The sequence below is a fragment of the Mucor mucedo genome (assembly GCF_025094135.1).
Source record: "Mucor mucedo strain NRRL 3635 chromosome Unknown EV154scaffold_108, whole genome shotgun sequence".
In the NCBI taxonomy this organism is placed as follows: domain Eukaryota; kingdom Fungi; phylum Mucoromycota; class Mucoromycetes; order Mucorales; family Mucoraceae; genus Mucor; species Mucor mucedo.
Genome location: NW_026252392.1, coordinates 19,511 through 39,301, shown reverse-complemented (window position 1 = coordinate 39,301; position 19,791 = coordinate 19,511). Strand labels below are relative to the sequence as shown.

At 34.6% G+C, this 19,791-nt stretch overlaps 6 protein-coding genes across 6 annotated transcripts; 1 reads left to right on the top strand and 5 right to left on the bottom strand.

Annotated features, from left to right (window-relative positions):
- Nucleotides 1–1,126: 1,126 nt before the first annotated feature.
- EV154DRAFT_574014 (uncharacterized protein) lies at nucleotides 1,127–2,851 on the bottom strand (the record flags this gene model as incomplete). The annotated part of the gene is made up of 1 exon (XM_051606416.1): nucleotides 1,127–2,851. The coding sequence occupies exon 1, from the start codon at nucleotides 2,747–2,749 to the stop codon at nucleotides 1,127–1,129; it is 1,623 nt and encodes a 540-aa protein (XP_051453783.1). The 5' UTR covers nucleotides 2,750–2,851.
- Nucleotides 2,852–4,365: 1,514 nt separating this feature from the next.
- On the bottom strand, nucleotides 4,366–5,979 carry EV154DRAFT_485122 (uncharacterized protein; the record flags this gene model as incomplete). The annotated part of the gene is made up of 1 exon (XM_051598731.1): nucleotides 4,366–5,979. One exon carries the CDS (start codon nucleotides 5,977–5,979, stop codon nucleotides 4,366–4,368), a length of 1,614 nt encoding a protein of 537 aa, XP_051453782.1.
- Nucleotides 5,980–7,361: 1,382 nt separating this feature from the next.
- On the bottom strand, nucleotides 7,362–9,227 carry EV154DRAFT_574012 (uncharacterized protein). Its single transcript, XM_051606415.1, has one exon. The coding sequence runs from the start codon at nucleotides 9,190–9,192 to the stop codon at nucleotides 7,573–7,575; it is 1,620 nt and encodes a 539-aa protein (XP_051453781.1). The 5' UTR covers nucleotides 9,193–9,227; the 3' UTR covers nucleotides 7,362–7,572.
- A 2,910-nt stretch (nucleotides 9,228–12,137) lies between these two features.
- EV154DRAFT_485119 (uncharacterized protein) lies at nucleotides 12,138–13,757 on the bottom strand (the record flags this gene model as incomplete). Its single annotated transcript, XM_051598730.1, has 1 exon — nucleotides 12,138–13,757. One exon carries the CDS (start codon nucleotides 13,755–13,757, stop codon nucleotides 12,138–12,140), a length of 1,620 nt encoding a protein of 539 aa, XP_051453780.1.
- A 503-nt stretch (nucleotides 13,758–14,260) lies between these two features.
- On the top strand, nucleotides 14,261–15,821 carry EV154DRAFT_554653 (uncharacterized protein; the record flags this gene model as incomplete). Its single annotated transcript, XM_051605210.1, has 4 exons — nucleotides 14,261–14,315; nucleotides 14,508–14,684; nucleotides 15,061–15,184; nucleotides 15,645–15,821. 4 exons carry the CDS (start codon nucleotides 14,261–14,263, stop codon nucleotides 15,691–15,693), a joined length of 405 nt encoding a protein of 134 aa, XP_051453779.1. The 3' UTR covers nucleotides 15,694–15,821.
- Nucleotides 15,822–16,559: 738 nt separating this feature from the next.
- EV154DRAFT_521213 (kinase-like domain-containing protein) lies at nucleotides 16,560–18,644 on the bottom strand. The gene is made up of 7 exons (XM_051602888.1): nucleotides 18,086–18,644; nucleotides 17,842–18,015; nucleotides 17,645–17,770; nucleotides 17,479–17,588; nucleotides 17,259–17,414; nucleotides 16,801–17,197; nucleotides 16,560–16,728 (listed from the first exon to the last, which is right to left on the bottom strand). The coding sequence occupies exons 1-7, from the start codon at nucleotides 18,558–18,560 to the stop codon at nucleotides 16,679–16,681; spliced, it is 1,488 nt and encodes a 495-aa protein (XP_051453778.1). The 5' UTR covers nucleotides 18,561–18,644; the 3' UTR covers nucleotides 16,560–16,678.
- Between the last annotated feature and the right edge of the window lie 1,147 nt (nucleotides 18,645–19,791).

Below are 19,791 nucleotides of genomic sequence, written 5' to 3'. Positions count from 1 at the left end.
AATGTTATTTTACGATAGGGACTTAAATATTACCATCATGGTTCTATTGCCAAGTTGAGTTGATGTTATACAGAAACCATCCATCTAACCCTTTTTCCCGCACATTACAATTACTGGGGTTTTTAGTTGAATCGGTTATAATTTTAAATAGAATATAATTATACGATACTTCAAATATAAATCTATCAATACAGATGCAAAATAGAATATCGTGTTGAAATTTTGAGAGCACTTGAAATGATATGTGAACTTTATGAATGAAGATTATTTTTGCATCAACTAATGAATACACAGCATTCATCAAACGTAATACATCAGCTTCCTGTATGAATATTTGAAGTAAAAAATACCTGATTAGGATATAAATACTTGCTTGTGATATAAATAGGTAAAATAAAAATTCTATACCGTTCTTTGCGTCAGACAAACAAGTATCAATTGATAATCACAAGTTCATCGAGGGGAAAAAAAACACTTTTTATCCAGTACCAGTCATAATACGGTCTAGATCAGCAGCAATATGTACTATGAGCTTTTATTGCTGTAAACTATTTAAATTTCGGAAAGTCTCGCAACGAAGTTGATCTACTTAACTGACAAAATAGTTCCTAAAATAAATAAAAGATGCTCATTAGACTATTAGTACACAAATGCATCTTCAAATTTAAAGTTATTATTTAGCATTAGTTCATTATTATTAGCTTAACAGTTACAATTGCAGCACGAATAAATCTTATGTTGGGACCTTAATCATAAGTAAAATTTACTAAATGAAGTTTACTTATAAATATTCAGTTTGATTCAGAAAAACCATCTAAATTGTCAAAAAAAACTAAATTATGAAAGTGAGGGCAATTATACTTTGAGTAATCAAAATCAGATACATTTTGTATGAAATAATGGCTATGCTATAAATTATATTGTAACTGTCCAAACCGTTGATTATTAATCACTATATCGCTCATAATCTGGGGTAATATTACAACATTTGGATTAAGGTTCTTTTTCAATAAATGTATTGTTTCAGAAATTTGTGTGACTCGAACGACAGCAACTGATTGCTTAACTGTTTATTAAAAGTACAATTGGGATTAGTGCGCCCAGCGCAACGATGCAAAAATTTGAGTCAAAGGTAACTTTTTTCATGAAGAATATTGATACGTGTTTTGCAATCATGGGGATCGATTTTTAAAATAACAATACTTCCTATTTCAGCATCTTTTTCCTTGGAATCAACGACTTGGAATATAGATTCCTTGTGTGCTTTTACCAATTGACTGCCGGACACATAGCTTAGTCGCGCCTTCATGATATATTGGCTTAGTAACCACTCCACAGATATAACTCTACTCTCTGGCGCGATCCTCAAAGAGACCATACTTGCTAACCACAAAACCAAGGTAAAACCAGCGAGCATCCAAAATGGCCATCTCCATAATATCCGATAAGTATAGAAATGAAACGGCTGGAAATAAGTTTGAAATGTTGTATAAAAAATTGGGTGCACCACGCCGACGTCCGCGTCCATGTTATTGTAATCGCATAGAATTCTAGCAGCAACTGTTCCTAGGATCTCCAGTCTACTCGTAATAACTTGCTTGTTTTCTCCAGGAATATGCTTTTCTACCGAGTATATTTCCGTCCACTCGCCTCCCGCTATCCAAGTCATTAATGAATTTCGGTAAATAGAACCCTCGGGTTGCGTGATATTAAACATTTTGTAAAGCAAACTAACAAAGCCTCCATTATAATCCTCTTTACTATACGAGGTGATATTTGATACCCGTTTTGTATGGCATAATGTCCCATTACACTTTGTCAATGCAGTCGCATGTCCCAGATGGATTGAACAGTCTATAGAGTTTTTCGGAAGTGATTCACCGTAATTATCTTGATATGGCATGGTCATAGATCCAGCCCAAGATAATTCGTATAGCGGAGATATAGATGATGGAACTCCTAAGATTAATGGCCCTGTGCGTTTATAATTATTCTTGTACTTTATTAATCTGCAGGATACATTGGCATATGGCAATTCACGTCGGAATATGGATTCTCCGATCAGACCTGCAGGTATACTTCGGTCATAGTATTCATTTGTATACGAATTATTTGGATTTCTAATGCTATTAAAAGTATCCATCGCTAGAGTAGGAAAGACTCCATGTATCATGGAGCTTGAATTGGTTGCTATACATGTTGAATAATTCCGTACGGAGAAAGAGGCAGTTTCATTTCCCGATGATACATAGCTCATACCCATGGACATAAAAGTAAGCTGTTTGATAAGCGAACCGATGATTAAAATCAAGATAATCAGAAGGATACTCGACCACTTCTTTCCAGTAATAAGCATAGGAAGATGCCCAGGAGAGTGACCACCTATCACGGTAACAAGATGTGAAAAATGGGCTCCTCGATGTCTGATAACGGTATATGAAATGCTGGAAATTGTTTTCATAAGTGTTGCCAAGACACACCCACTAATAACCGTAGATATAAGAGAGACGACGATCTTTGATTTAAAAGACTGGGCCTCATTTGCTGTATCCCCTGTCCAAGTCCAAAAACGCTCTTGTTCTGTATGTAAAAAACAAAATATAATTCCAATGACAGGTATAATTGACCAAACATAGAAATCAAATGTCCCAATAGATCCAGGTTTATCTTCTAGTGTAAAATATGATTCAACGGATTCCAGATCAGAGCCCTTTTCGAATTCGTGTTTATCTTCTGCGGCAAATGTCATAACAGAAATAATTTACGGGTGCTTACAAAGAAAAAACATTTAAAAAAGCATTTTCTATTTATTTAATCAGATAATAGGTGTCACATCATAATGTTATTTCTCTTTCGCTCACATTTTATTGATAAGCGTGGGCAATAAAAATACAAATCCTTTTATAGACATATTTAAATATGGTTTGGGTATTTCGGTTATATTGGTATAAAATCAGTTATTTCCAGGGAAAAGTAGTGATCTTTCTGTATCACATCTTATTGTTCAAACTACTGCTGGGTTTTGAGGCTTTTTGTTGTAACGAGATATCTGTTAAATTTGTACTACTTACGGCTTTTATCATATATGTACTTTAATTTGTTTCTTTTGAGATAATCCCTTTTGGAAAGTAAACCGACGGGATTAACTAATCCCTGTTTATACACATATAAAGGAGAGTCCTACAGTATCCAAAAAAAAAAAAAAAAAAAAAAAAAAAAAACAGAATACTGGTTCATCAAACTGACATTTTCTAGCATGTGGATTAGATTGTAAGAACGTAATCCTAGTATTGGGTATAATTATTAAATACCAAGTCGGTGTAATGTTATTCCGCACGTAATGAACGTTTACGATGCAACAATATTCCGGTGGGAAGTAACATCACACAATACCCTCGCATCTTAATACAAAAATTTATCACGCAACATTTTTGAAATTGAATGAAATGTATACAACTTAAAATCTCTCGGTAGTAGGACCATTTGTTCACGCTCATAAACATGCTTGATATGATGGTTGACTGTTTTCAGATGTTCGTTCTCGCTACATGTTGTAGTGAATATACATATTACAATAAAAATAGACTACTTGTTAATATACAGCTTTTAAACAAAGAAATGCATTCAACAAAGTCACCCGTTATTAAAACAAACACTTATCAAACAAGAGATCTCTCGTTTTGATATCTTTAATATCAATGACGGTTCGTAAATAGTATTGCAGTAAGTGCGAAGTATAAGGGCTAAATCATTGACGCCTTAGTAGCCATTTCTCCCAGGACAGCGTGGGAATTTATGAAAAAAAGCCACTCTTATAAGAGGACTTAATATCCATGAATAGATATTTACATGGAGGCTTATATTAGCTTATATTATTTTTAAACATAAAAAACGATAAGAATATTGGTAGCCGTTTTTCGTATTTTGCTTTGTGAAATAAATGGCCCGCCTTGCCTTATAAAAAAGAATCTATTTTTCTTAAACGGTATACTCATTGGGATTTTGCGTTTTTTTTCAATTAGTCCCTTCCCCCTCAATGTAATAATTCAAAAAAAAAAAAAAAAAAAAAAAAAAAAAAAAGTTGAATATCAGCACTATAAAACGAAGTCCTCTTTTGGTTCAAATATTGTACGACAATGCAAAACAGTTTAAAATCGATTGAACAATAACTTTATTTCGCTTTATCTCTCACTATCTAGTATATCCTACAACATCTAGATCAACTGGTGATTCTAAAAAAGATATTGTTTTAGATATTTAAACGACACAAACATAATAAAACTGATTTAATTTCATTTTTTATTAACTGCTTGATATATCATCGTTTTTAATGCATCCAGCGCAACGATACAAAAAAAAAATGAGCTATTGATATCTCTTCTTATGAAGAATTCTGACATGTGATTTGGAACCATAGGGATCTATCTTTGAAATAACAATACTTCCTACTTCAGCATCTTCCTTTGAATCAACGACTTGGAATATAGATCCCTTGTGTGCTTTTACCAGCTGACTACCAGATACGTAGCCTAGTCGCTCCTTCATAATATATTGGCTAAGTAACCATTCCACAGATATAACCCTACTCTCAGGCGTAATCCTCAAAGAGACCATACTTGCTAACCATAAAACCAAGATAAAACCAGCGAGCATCCAGAATGGCCATTTCCATAGTATATGATAAGTGTAATATTGAAAAGGTTGAAAATAAGTTTGAAATGATGTTAGAAGAACTAGTTTCTCTTTTGATCTATCTTTGTTATTATAATCGCATAGAATTCGAGCAGCAACTGTTCCTAAAATTTCAAGTCTACTCGTAATCACTTGTTTATTTTCTCCAGGAATATATTCATCCGTTCCGTATATTTTAGTCCAGTCACCTCCCGCTACCCAAACCACTAATGAATTTCGGACAGCAGTTCCATAGGGTTGTGTGATATTAAACATTTTGTAGAGTAGATCAACAAATCCACCATTAACCTGTTCTTTATCATACGGAGTAATTTTAGATGTACGTTTCGTATGGCAAAGTGTACGATTACATGATGTAACCGCCGTCGCATGCCCCAAATCAATTGTACAGTTTATATAGTTTTCTGGCATTATATAAGTGTAGTTATCTTGATACGGTATGCTTATGTGTCCAGCCCAAGACAACGCAAGTAATGAATTTTCTGACGATGGGACCATTGAAATCATAGGCTTTGAGTGTTCAAAATTGGGTTGGGTCTTGACAATTTTACAGGATACATTGGAATAAGGTAATTCGCGCTGGAATTTAGATTCTCCAATCAGGCCTGTAGGTATACTTCGGTCATAGTATTCATTTGTATACGAAGTGTTTGGATTTCTAAGACTATTAAGAGCATCCAAAGCCAAAATTGGAAAGAATCCATTCACTGCATCTGTGATGTTTGTTGCTTCACACGTTGAATAGTTTCGTACGGAGAAAGACGCCGTTTCATTTCCTGATGACACATAGCTCACACCCATGGATATAAAAGTAAGCTGCTTAATAACTGCACCAATAATCAGGATCAAGATGATCAGAATGATACTTATCCATCTCTTTCCAGTAATAAGCATAGGAAGATGCCCAGGCGAGTGACCACCGATCACGGTAACAAGATGCGAAAAATGGGCTCCTTGATGTCTGATAACGGTATATGAGATGCTGGAAACGGTCTTCATAAGTGTTGCCAATACACACCCACTAATAACCGTAGATATAACAGAGACAACGACCTTTGATTCAAAAGACTGGGCCTCGTTTGCTGTATCCCCTGTCCAAGTCCAAAAACGCTCTTGTTCTGTATGTATAAAACAAAATATAATTCCAATGACAGGTATAATTGACCAAATATAGAAATCAAAGGTCCCAATAGATCCAGGTTTATCTTCAAGTGTAGAAGACGATTCAACGGACTCCAGATCAGAGTCCTTTTCGAATTCGTGTTTATCTTCTGCAGCAAATGTCATAACAGAAATGATTTGCGGGTGCTTACAAAGAAAAAAACGTTTACAAAGACCTTTTTTATATATATAATCAGATAATAATAGGTGTCACATTATAATGTTATATCTCTTTCGCTCACGTTTTATTGATAAGCGTGAGTAATAAGAATACATATCCTTTTATAGACAAATTTTAAATTTGGTTTGGGTATTTCGCTTATATGGTACAAAATCAATTATTTTCAGGGCAAAGTATTGATCTTTCTGTATCACCTCTTATTGTTCAAACTACTGCTGAATTTTGAGGCGTTTTTGTTGTAACGAGCTATCTGTTGAAATTTGTGCTACTTACGGTTTTTATCCTAAATATATTTTAATTTGTTTCTTTTGAGATATTTTCTTTCAGAAAGTAAATCGACAAGATTACCTAATCACCCTGTTTATACACATATGAATGGGAGTCCTACAATATCCAAAAAAAAAAAACTTAGGGTACTGATTCATCAGACTGACATTTTATAACACGTGGATTATATTGTTAGAACGTAATCCGAGTATTGGGTATTATTATTTAAATGCCAAGTCGGTGTAATGTTATTCCGCACGTAAGGAACGTTTGATGCAACAATATTCCGGTGGGAAGTAACATCACACAATACCCCTCGCATCTTAGTACAAAAATTTATCACGCAACATTTTTTGGTATTTGGAATGAAATGTATAAAACTTAAAATCTTTTGGCAGTAGGACAGTTTGTTCGCGTTCATAAACATGCTTAAAATGATGATTGACTGTTTTCAGATTTACGTTCTCGCTACATGTTGTGGTGAATAGATATATTCCGATAACAACAGACTACTAGTTAATATACAGCTTTTAAACAAAGAAATGCATTCAACAAAGTCACACATTATTAAAACAGACACTTACCAAACAAAAGATCTCTCGCTTTAATATCTTTAATATCACTGTTCGTAAATAGTATTGCAGTAAGTACGAAGTGTAAAGGCTACAAGTAAGTTAGCATTGACGTCTGAGTAGCCATTTCTCCCAGGTCAGCGTGGGAAATTATAAAAAAAACGCCACGCTCTCAAGAGGACATAATACCCATGAATAGATAATTACTTGGAGGCTTGTATTGGTCTTTATTATTTTTAAACATAAAAAACGATAAGAATATTGGTAGTCGTTTTTCGTATTTTGCTTTGTGGAACACATGGTCCGCCTTACCTTATTAAAAAAAATCATTTTTCTTAAACGATATATTTATTGAGGTTTCCGTTTTATTCAATTGACCCCCCCCCCCTCCGATGTAATAATTCAAAAAAAAAACTTTGAACATCAACAATACTAAACGAAGTTCTCTTTCGGTTTAAATATTGTACGACAATGCAAAACAGTTAAAAATCAATTGAACAATAACTTTATTTCGCTTTATCTCTCACTATCTAGTGTATCCTACAATATCTAAATTGACTGGGGATTTTAAAATAATATTGCTTTCTATATTCACGCGACACAAACAGAATAAAACTGATTTTTTATTTTATTTTTTTATTAACTGCTTAATATATCATCGTTTTTAATGCATCCAGCGCAACGATACAAAAAAATGAGCTATTGATACCTCTTCTTATGAAGGATATTGATACGTGATTTGGAATCATAGGGATCTATCTTTGAAATAACAATACTTCCTACTTCAGCATCTTCCTTTGAATCAACGACTTGGAATATTGATCCCTTGTGTGCTTTTACTAACTGACTACCGGATACATAGCTTAATCGTTCCCTCATAAGATATTGACTGAGTAACCATTCCACAGATATGACCCTACTCTCGGGCGTGATTCTCAAAGAGACCATACTTGCTAACCATAAAACCAAGATAAAACCAGCGAGCATCCAGAATGGCCATCTCCATAATATACCATAAATATAGTAATGAAACGGCTGGAAATAAGTTTGAATTGTTGTGTAATAAATGGGGCGCTCGTCGTACACGGACACGTCCATGTTATTGTAATCGCATAAAATTCTAGCAGCAACTGTTCCTAAGATCTCCAGTCTACTCGTAATAACTTGCTTGTTTTCTCCAGGAATACGCTTTTCCATCGCGTATATATCAGTCCATTCGCCTCCTGCTATCCAAGTCATTAATGAATTTCGGTAAGTAGAACCCCCGGGTTGCGTGATATTAAACATTTTGTAAAGCAAACTAACAAAGCCTCCGTTATAATCTCCTTTACTATACGAAGTAATGTTTGATACCCGTTCTGTATGACATAATGTCTTATTACACTTTGTCAATGCAGTCGCATGTCCCAGATAGATTGAGCAGTTTATAGAATTTTTCGGAAATGCTGTACCGTAATAGTCCTGATATGGCATGGTCATAGATCCAGCCCAGGATAATTCGTATAGCGGAGATATAGATGTTGGAACTCCTAAGATTAAAGGCCCTGTGCGGTTATAATTATTCTTGTATTTTAATAATCTGCAGGATACATTGGCATATGGTAATTCACGTTGAAATATGGATTCTCCGATCAGACCTGCAGGTATACTTCGGTCATAGTATTCATTTGTATACGAAGTATTTGGATTTCTAACACTATTAATAGTATCCATCGCTAAAGTAGGAAAGATTCCATATATCTTGGTGCTTGAATTGGTTGCTATACATGTTGAATAATTCCGTACGGAGAAAGAGGCAGTTTCATTTCCTGATGACACATAGCTCACACCCATAGATATAAAAGTGAGCTGCTTAATAACTGCACCAATGATTAGAATCATGATAATCAATATGATGCTTAACCACCTCTTTCCAGCAATAAGCATAGGAAGATGTCCAGGCGAGTGACCACCAATTACTGTAACAAGATGAGGAAAATGGGCACCTTGGTACTTGATAACTGTATATGAAATGCTGGAAATTGTCTTCGTAAGTGTTGCCAAAACACACCCACTGATAACAGTAGATATAATAGAGACAACGACCTTTGATTTAAGAGATTGAGCTTCACTTGCTGTATCCCCCTTCCAAGTCCAGAGGTGTTCTTGTTCCGAATGTATAAAACAAAATATGATTCCAATGGCAGGTATGATGGTCCAAATATAGAAATCCAAGGTTCCAATGGATCCAGATTCATCTTCCAATGTTGAAGACGATTCGACAGATTTCAGATCAGCATCCTTCTCAAAGTCTTGCTTATCTTCGGAAACAGATGTCATTATAAAAAGAATTTACGAGTGCTTACAAAGACAAGGAACTTACAAAGATTTTATCCTTATATATTTAAATCAGATAATATGGTGCCACATCATTTATACTTTATATCTATTGTACTCACGTTTTATTAATCAGCGTTAGTAATAAAGGTATGTACTGCTCACTATGGACGTATTCTATATGCGGTTTAAGTGTTTGTTTTAAGATCAATTACGTTCAAGGCAATAAAAAATTGACTGTGTACGAAGTACTGACCTCTGTGTCACCATTGATTGTTTCCATCACTGCTGACTTTCTGAGGCGTTTTGACTACGTTGTGAAATTTATTGGGGGTTTGTATTACTTCTTTTTATTCCAAAATGTTCTTCTTCTTTTCCTTTGAGAATACTCACAGTCGGGATAAAAAAAAAATTAAAAAAAAAAAACCAATGGGGCGACATCATTTCTCAATTATCTTACTTTTTGACAGATGGGCGAGACAGTCTTTTAAAATGAATTACACTGATATTTCACAGCTTAAAAAAACCATATGGGTCAGATAGTAAGAACATAATCCAGGTATTGGGAGACAATTGTGTAATAAACGCCAAATCGGTTTAATTTTACTCCGTACAGAGCGAGCCATTTTGGAAACACTCTCTCGTCCTAAACTTTCTATCACGTTGTATGTCTATTTTCGAAAAGATAACGATAACAATGAAAAAAAAAAATTAAAAAAATGTTACTAGAGATCTTTGCGATGTTTGACCAAGCCTTCTTTATCGGGACTGACCATTTTTGGTACAAATTACATGTAAACGCTAGGACTCTTTCTTTAAGTCGTACTTTATGCACAATCAAACCATATCAAACATTATAATAATCTCTTGCGCTCTTAAAGTAACAGGTTCATTACAGCACTGAGTGTTAAGTTAGATAGAATGGTAGTATGTAACCAATCATCAATACTAACGTAGACAACCTTGATTGTGTAAATTAACGTGGGAGCATGTTAAAAAGGCAAATACGCAATCAGTCACCCATTCCCCCAGATAGATTATGTTTTACACATGGTCATGTGGATAGAAGCTTCTAGGTGTTTACTTATTCCCTTAAATATTTTCAGGGAAACCAGAAAGAATCACCTAAATCTTTGTCCATTTGGCCGTTAATAAGTATGCAAACAGAAAAAATAAGTGTTCAAATTAGCCCAGAGGTTTTTTCAAAAAAAAAAAATTAGAAAATACATCTGTTACGGAACGCAAGCTTTGTTTGTTTAATTTTTTTTTATATATATATACCTGAGGAATTGAGCACAAAAAGGATTCTTCATCTGTTTCCTTATTTATAATTGTCCTCGACTTCTGCAGCCCCGATCAGTCTTACATTTCAATCCATTGATCATCGAGGATATAACTTTATTTCCTCGCAACAATATCTACGATCTAATTTTGTGCCTGTTCAATTTAGGAACATCTTCGCTACCTTCAACTACTTTTGAAGAAAGTACTCCTGTACATGTCAATTTGTTACTTTTAGCTCGATTCTTTGATAGAATTAATCTCTATCGAATACGAAAAGGGCACGTTGGCACTTAACTATGTTAATAAAAGAAAAAATGTTGCAATAAAATATATTCAGCATCACACACAATTACATACAATATATGTAAATGCTGATTTTATGAGAGATATGTAATCACACTTGTTTTTAAAAGTATTGACACTTATCATCTCAAAAACCAAAAATAGCCAAAAAAAAAAAAAAAAAAAAAAAAAAAAAAAAAAAAAAAAAAAAAAAAAAAACTTAGAGTACTGATTCATCAGACTGACATTTTATAACACGTGGGTTAGATTGTAGGAACGAAATCCGAGTATTGGGTATCATTATTTGAATGCCAAGTCGGTGAAATATTATTCCGCACTTAATAAACGTTTACGATGCAACAATATTCCGGTGGGAAGTAACATCACACAATACCCCCCGCATCTTAATACAAAAATTTATCACGCAACATTCTTCGAAGTGGAATGAAATGTATTAAACTTGAAATCTCTCGGTAGTAGGACCATTTTTTCACGCTCATAAACTTGCTTGAAATAATGATTGACTGTTTCCAACTGTACTGGTTCTCACTACATGTCCTAGTATATAAATATATTACAATAAAAATAGACTGCTCGTTAATATACAGCTTTTAAACAAAGAAATGCATTTGACAAAGTCACCCGTTATAAAAACAAACACTTATCAAACAAGAGATCTCTCGTTTTGATATCTTTAATATCAATGACGGTTCGTAAATAGTATTGCAGTAAGTGCGAAGTATAAGGGCTAAATCATTGACGCCTTAGTAGCCATTTCTCCCAGGACAGCGTGGGAATTCATGAAAAAAAGCCACTCTTATAAGAGGACTTAATATCCATGAATAGATATTTACATGGAGGCTTATATTAGCTTATATTATTTTTAAACATAAAAAACGATAAGAATATTGGTAGCCGTTTTTCGTATTTTGCTTTGTGAAATAAATGGTTCGCCTTGCCTTATAAAAAAGAATCTATTTTTCTTAAACGGTATACTTATTGGGATTTTGCGTTTTTTTTCAATTAGTCCCTTCCCCCTCAATGTAATAATTCAAAAAAAAAAAAAAAAAAAAAAAAAAAAAAAAAAAAAAAAAAAGTTGAATATCAGCACTATAAAACGAAGTCCTCTTTTGGTTCAAATATTGTACGACAATGCAAAACAGTTTAAAATCGATTGAACAATAACTTTATTTCGCTTTATCTCTCACTATCTAGTGCATCCTACAATATCTGGATTAACTGGGGATTCTAAAAAAAAATTGTTTTCTATATTCACGCGACACAAACAGAATAAAACTGATCTTTTATTCTATTTTTTATTAACTGCTTAATATATCATCGTTTTTAATGCATCCAGCGCAACGATACAAAAAAAAAATGAGCTATCGATATCTCTTCTTATGAAGAATTTTGACATGTGATTTGGAACCATAGGGATCTATCTTTGAAATAACAATACTTCCTACTTCAGCATCTTCCTTTGAATCAACTACTTGAAATATAGATCCCTTGTGTGCTTTTACTAACTGACTACCGGATACATAGCTTAATCGTTCCCTCATAAGATATTGACTGAGTAACCACTCCACAGATATGACCCTACTCTCCGGCGTGATTCTCAAAGAGACCATACTTGCTAACCATAAAACCAAGATAAAACCAGCGAGCATCCAGAATGGCCATCTCCATAATATACCATAAATATAGTAATGAAACGGCTGGAAATAAGTTTGAATTGTTGTGTAAGAAATGGGAGGATTCTCGTCCACGTCCACATCCATGTTATTGTAATCGCATAAAATTCTAGCAGCAACTGTTCCTAAGATCTCCAGTCTACTCGTAATAACTTGCTTGTTTTCTCCAGGAATAAACATATTTGTCAGGTAAATTTCGGTCCACTCGCCTCCCGCTATCCAAGTCATTAATGAATTTCGGTAAGTAGACCCCCCAGGTTGCGTGATATTAAACATTTTGTAAAGAAGACTGACAAAGCCTCCGTTATAATCTTCTTTACTATACGAAGTAATGTTTGATATCCGTTCTGTATGGCATAATGTTCTATTACACTTTGTCAATGCAGTCGCATGTCCCAGATAGATTGAACAGTTTATAGAATTTTTCGGTAATGTTTCACCGTAATAGTCTTGATATGGCATGGTCATAGATCCAGCCCAGGATAAGTCGTATAGCGGAGATATAGATGATGGGACTCCTAAGATTAAAGGCCCTGTGCGATTATAATTATTCTTGTACTTTATCAATCTGCAGGATACATTGGCATATGGCAACTCACGTTGAAAAATAGATTCTCCAATCATGCCTGCAGGTATACTTCGGTCATAGTATTCATTTGTGTACGAAGTATTTGGATTTCTAATACTATTAAAAGTATCCATCGCAAATGTAGGAAAGAGTCCATATATCCTGGAGCTTGAATTGGTTGCTGCACATGTTGAATAATTCCGTACAGAGAAAGAAGCAGTTTCATTTCCTGATGACACATAGCTCACACCCATGGATATAAAAGTGAGCTGCTTAATAACTGCACCAATGATTAGAATCATGATAATCAATATGATGCTTAACCACCTCTTTCCAGCAATAAGCATAGGAAGATGTCCAGGCGAGTGGCCACCAATTACTGTTACAAGATGAGGAAAATGGGCACCTTGGTACTTGATAACCGTATACGAAATGCTGGAAATGGTCTTCATAAGTGTTGCCAAAACACACCCACTGATAACCGTAGATATAATAGAGACAACGACCTTTGATTTAAGAGATTGAGCTTCACTTGCTGTATCCCCCTTCCAAGTCCAGAGGCGTTCTTGCTCCGAATGTATGAAACAGAATACGATGCCAATGGCAGGTATGATTGTCCAAATATAGAAATCAAAGGTTCCAATGGATCCAATTTCATCTTCCAATGTTGAAGACGATTCGACGGATTCCAGATCAGCATCCTTCTCAAAGTCCTGCTTATCTTCTGAAACAGATGTCATTATAAAAAGAATTTACGAGTGCTTGCAAAGACAAGGAACCTACAAAGATTTTATCCTTATATATTTAAATCAGATAATATGGTACCACATCATATACTTTATATCTATTGCACTCACGCTTTATTAATCAGCGTTAGTAATAAAGGTATGTACTGCTCACTATGGACGTATTCTATATGTGGTTTAAGTGTTTGTTTTAAGATCAATTACGTTCAAGGCAAAAAAAAAAAAAAAAAAAAAAAAAAATTGACTGTATACGAAGTACTGACCTCCGTGTCACCATTGATTGTTTCCATCACTGCTGACTTTTTGAGGCGTTTTGACTACGTTGCGAAATTTATTGGGGTTTGTATTACTTCTTTTTATTCCAAAATGTTCTTCTTCTTTTCCTTTGAGATATACTCACAGTCGGGATAAAAAAAATTACAAAAAAACCCCAATGGGGCGACATCATTTCTCAATTATCTTGCTTTTTGACAGATGGGCGAGACAGTCTTTTAAAAATGAATTACTCACTGATATTTCACAGCTCAAAAAAAAAACCATGTGGATCAGATAGTAAGATCACAATCCAGGTATTGGGTGACTATTGTATAATAAACGCCAAGTCGGTTCAATTTTACTCCGTACAGAGCGAGCCATTTAAGGAACACTCTCACGTCTTAAAATGCAAAACTTTCTATCACGCTGCATTTCTAATTTCAAAAAGATAACGATAACAACGCAATTTTTTTTATTTTTAAACGTTAGTAGAAAGTGTTGAGATGTTTGATCAAGCCTTCTTTATCGGGACTGACCTTTTTTGGTACAAATTACATGTAAACACAAAGACTCTTTCTTTTCTTGGAGTGTACCTTAAATCGTACTTTATGCACAATCAAACCATATCAAACATACTAACAACCTCTCGCGCTCTTAAAGTGACAGGTACATTGCAGCACTGAGTGTTAAGTTAGATAGAATGATAGTATCTAATATATCATCAATGCTAACGTAGACAATCTAGATTGCGTAAATTAACGTGGGAGCATGTTAAAAAGGCGAATGCGCAATCAGTTACTCACTCCCCCAGATAGATTATGTTTTACACATGGTCATGTGGATAGAAGCTTCTAGTTCGCGTATCCCCTTTAATATTTTCAGGGAAACCAGAGCGAAAGAAACACCTAACTCTTTGTCCATTTGGTCGTCAATGAGTACACAAAGAGGAAAGATAAGTGTTCAAATTAGCCCAGAGATTTTTTTTTTTAAGAAAAATTATAAGATACATCCATGATTTAATTTTGTGTCTGTTCAATAATAGAAACATCTTCGCTACCTTCAACTAATTTTGTAGAAAGTGCTTCTGTATATGTCAATTCGACATTTTTAGCTCGATTCTTTGATGGGATTAACTTCTATCGAGTACGGAAAGGGAGGGCACGTTGGTACTTAACTAAATGTTAATAAATAAGAAAATGGTGCAATAAGATATATTTAGCATACACTATATGTAAATGCTGAATTCATGAGAGATATGTAATGGCACTCTCTCTACAAGTAATGACACTTATCATCCCAAAACCCAAAAGTAGCCAAAACACTCTTATAAAACAGTTGAGAAATACTACACTAGACTTGCTTTGAAAACAAAATTGTGTCTTCTTGGATAAAGCAGACTTTGTCAAACACATGCGCCACTCAAGAGCCTAATTACAGCATGAGGAGTGTATCCCATACAATGATAAGTGCTGTTTTTGGCATTTGTCGTGGTGAATGTGAAATCTGGACAAATGCCAGTAAAAGAAGAGCTGTCAAGTGTTAAAAAGTAAGAGGCACCTAGAAGATGTTACTGCTGTAATATACTAAAATAAATTATGCCTGGTCATTAAAAACATTTCATCACAGCAGTACTGGAGAGCGCACTATTTGTATCCACGTCGTTTCGGTTGGTTAGTAGTATATGTATGACATGACTTACCGCCTAATCTCCTTTATAATATTCTTTTTACACCAAAAAAAAAACAAAACAAAAAGGTGTACATGGATAGTAATCCACAAATAAATCTTCTTGGTGAACATATATGATCATCCAAAAAGGATAACAAGTAAAGAAGAAATGGTATTGGCTTGCCCATTTAAACAGGTTATCATTCGAGAACAGATCTTCAAATGACTTGACTGAGTCCAAAAAGATCATTGACTTTGTAGACAGCATGTGTCACAGCTGAAGTGTGGGTGATATGCCGTCTGTTAATGACATGAAACTCTAATTAACAAGTGATTTATAATTTTATCTCATCACAAGATACCCAAAAAGCATGGGTTTTGACGCCCTTTCGTGTGACCATCATTCGTTCCAAAAAAAAAAAAAAAAAAAAAAAAAAAAAAAAAAACGACGGAATTCCAGTATTCAGCCTGTCATTGCATAATTTTAATATCCTTGTTGCCTTCTTATTGCCTTTTATTTAGATAATGATGCTAATCCATGCAAGTGTGTGTGTGTTGTAGCAAAAAGCATGTGGTACTGGAAATAATGTCTACATTTCGAATCATCCAAAGATTTATCACTTGCTATTGAAAAGATAGAACATGTTCATGGTGCGTAAACTATCTCTTGAAGCATCCAAAGCTGTATTTGGAAAATCTTCAATTTGTAACGAAAAGAAAGAGAAAAGGAAAATAATAAATCTGAGAACCAGATTTATTTATATGACAAAAGGTAAACATGGACTGAGCTTACGTCAGAATGAGACAATTTAATAACTGCGCATTGGATAAACATACATCGGCGTCAGATTTGTTTGACAGTAATACCATTGGTTTATGCGTCATGAGATTAAGATTTATTAGATTAAGTATTTTTAATTATTGTATTAGAGAAGACGGTATTAATTAATTTGAAGGTGTTTTGTGTGAGTGAGTTGGGTAGGCTTGGGGTATTATAAGTTTTCTACTTCGGAATCAGAATCGCCAGTATGATACAAGGTTACTAAAAGATGGAGAGAGGATGATTAAAAAAAAAACAAGAGAAACTAGATGGCAAATGTGTGCTAATACTTACAAGAGTCAAACTTTTCAAAGGGGTTTGATTTCTCTACAGAGCCCATGACTTTTAATCCATCAGCTTCCAGATCCAAACTGGTACTTTCTTGAATTTTTCTAAAGTTGACTGCATCCATACCATTGGAAGTAGCCGGTATAATAGGTGGTGTCATATTTCTTAATAATGCAAAGTTGATATTTTTGAAAAACACATGTTGTTTGACATCTGCCGCGCCTGCACGGGATCCAAGTCGACAATTCTCGTCCTTGTGTAATAATTTACGTATTAAATTCTTTCCTGCGTTGGTGATACTAGCATTATGAGGTTCAGGTTGATAAGGGAAATTAACATCGATATGAAGGATTTTGGCAAATGTATCATTACGACCAGCCCCTTTAAATGGAGTTGTACCATACTAAATAGGATCATGAGTTAATTTTTTTTTTCGATCATATAAAGTTCTTTAGTGTTCTTACCAGCATCTCATAAATAAGAATACCTAATGTCCACCAATCCACAGCACTGGTATGTCCACACCCTTTAATCACTTCAGGAGCAATGTATTCCTCTGTGCCAACAAAACTATTGGTACGAAGGCCTTGTACACAGCTTTTGGTATCGATGGAAGGAGGCTTGATCATACAAAAAAAAAAATGAGTTTAAAGTCTGAATGTAATGTAGAATGCAACAACTAACCTGATTAGGAGACTTTGACTTTACAACACCAGGTCTACCAGGTGGACTTGAGCCTTTACTAAGATCAAAATCGGTCAACATGATATGCCCACTCTGATGCAACAGGATATCTATAAAGATATTTAGCTTCATTTTATAATATAAATAAAGGGTTGACTAAATTTACTTTCTGGTTTGAGATCTCGGTAAATATGTCCTTGAAGATGAAGGTATTCCAGAGCTGCAGTAACCTCGGCTGCATAGAATTTTGCGCCTTCTTCGTTCAAACATTTACCTGGTCTCAATTGTAACGCTATAATAAATACTTTTTTAGTTTTACTTTCTGGGAGGGGGGAGATTTTGTTTAGAAGAGTGATTTATTACCTCGAAAGAATTCACCTCCCATACAGTATTCCATGACAAAGTAAAGATACTCCTGACTTTGAAAGCAATGATATAATGAAACAATGAAAGGATGATTTGAAGTAGACAAAATCTCTTGTTCAGCCAAGGCGCGTTTGATCTTGTTTCTTTTGATCATTTCTTTCTTTGATAAGACTGAATATATGATAAGTACAAAGGAGAGGTGGGTAGGGCAATATATATGTATATACAGAGAGTACTGTACCTTTCATGGCAAATAGTTTATCAGTGCCTTTTTGTCTAACCATGTAAACTTTTCCTACATCACCTTTTCCCAACATTCGAACCTTGACAAAACTAGATGGACCTACTTCGACTTGTCTTACTTTAATGCTGGCAGACGAATAAGTTCTTTTACATAATTTCATTCGTTCGAAATGTTGTTCTTCTCCTTGTAAATATTGTAATGAGGAAGGTTTGGATAATGTCTGAATATTGTTTGCATTGGGAGCAGAAGCAACTCTACGAATTGCCTTGTTACTTGGTCTGAAAGCAGTTGTATTAAACCAAGAGTTGGATTTAGGTGTTGTCATTACTTTTTCGGTCGTTTGAAAATTATCGGGTACCGTAAAGGCATTCGTTATCTCTGTTTGACTACTATTATTACTACTACTATTACTACTATAATGTAACCCAGGTGAAAAATGCATTGGCTGTGGCGCACTTATTGACTGATCCATATTGTTTATTTATTATTATTATTAGCGGAAAAAAAAAAAATAAAGCCCAAGAAAAGAAAAAAGCCCAATAATAATAAAAAAAAAAAACTCTTTTGTGCACATATCTAGCCCTTTTTTGGTGAAACCATAAATTAAATGTCCGGATGGACAGCTTTTTTTAAATAAATAAACAGAAAAAAAAGGGCACCCCTCCCCAAAACGTCATAACTCTCAAGCAAGCATATATAGATATATATATAAACGACGGGGATATTATCGACTGATTATTTGTTAAAGTTGCACATGAAGGGGATATTAAAAAACCACCCAATGGTCCCAGTATCACCTATAAGCTAGTACACAGATCCCCCCCGCACACATGATACTTTTGATAGCTCTATATCGTTAATAACAAATGATGAACCATTAAAAAACGGATGATTTACCCTCAGTGTGAATGTTCCGAATATAGATAATATTTTAATTTGATTTGTATACATACGCTCGAAAGGTAAATATTGAATAAAAGGGAGGGTGTGAGGCCCCTTAATTTCCCTGGATCAATGAGGTACTAAGAGCAACGTGGGCTCAGTAGCACCAAACGGCTTCGGATATACAAGCTCCGTTCTTGCCTGCGCCTAAATCTAATATTCTCTGAAGCTTTCACTCATGTTCTTGATGCTAAAGTATATAAGCAGAAATATACTTTTGTTACCTAGTTACAGGTGAAAATCCTTCAGCCCCATAAACTCAGAAAGGGGATATTAACCAGCGAGTTAAATACTATCTCGCGTAAAACCCAATCACGCACTTTTACTGGGCATCCACCCTTTCTCTTCCCACTTTGAGCAACATTGCTATCTCTGTACTAAGATGAACAGTTATTTCTCTACCAAGTTGAGCACATATTTCTGTACCAAGTTGAACAGCGATTCCAGTGCTAAGCAGCCTCCAATATTAAGCTTCAACGCGATGAAAAAAAGACATGGGAATATTAAGTATCAAACATATCAACGTGTGCTTAAAGCTTTTTCATCTAATATAAACAAAAAAAACAAAGTAGTATTATGCATAAAGGGGACAAAGTTCCAATGAACAATTAATGGGGGGAACGTAAAATGATGAACAATAAAATCTGACTTTAGAAAAACAAGAGATTAGGCCAAAATTTAAACAGTCGCTTTAAGCCAATCAAAAGATAACCCAGTCCTTTTTTGCCATGTCAAAAAAAAAAAATTTTTACAACGGAGGA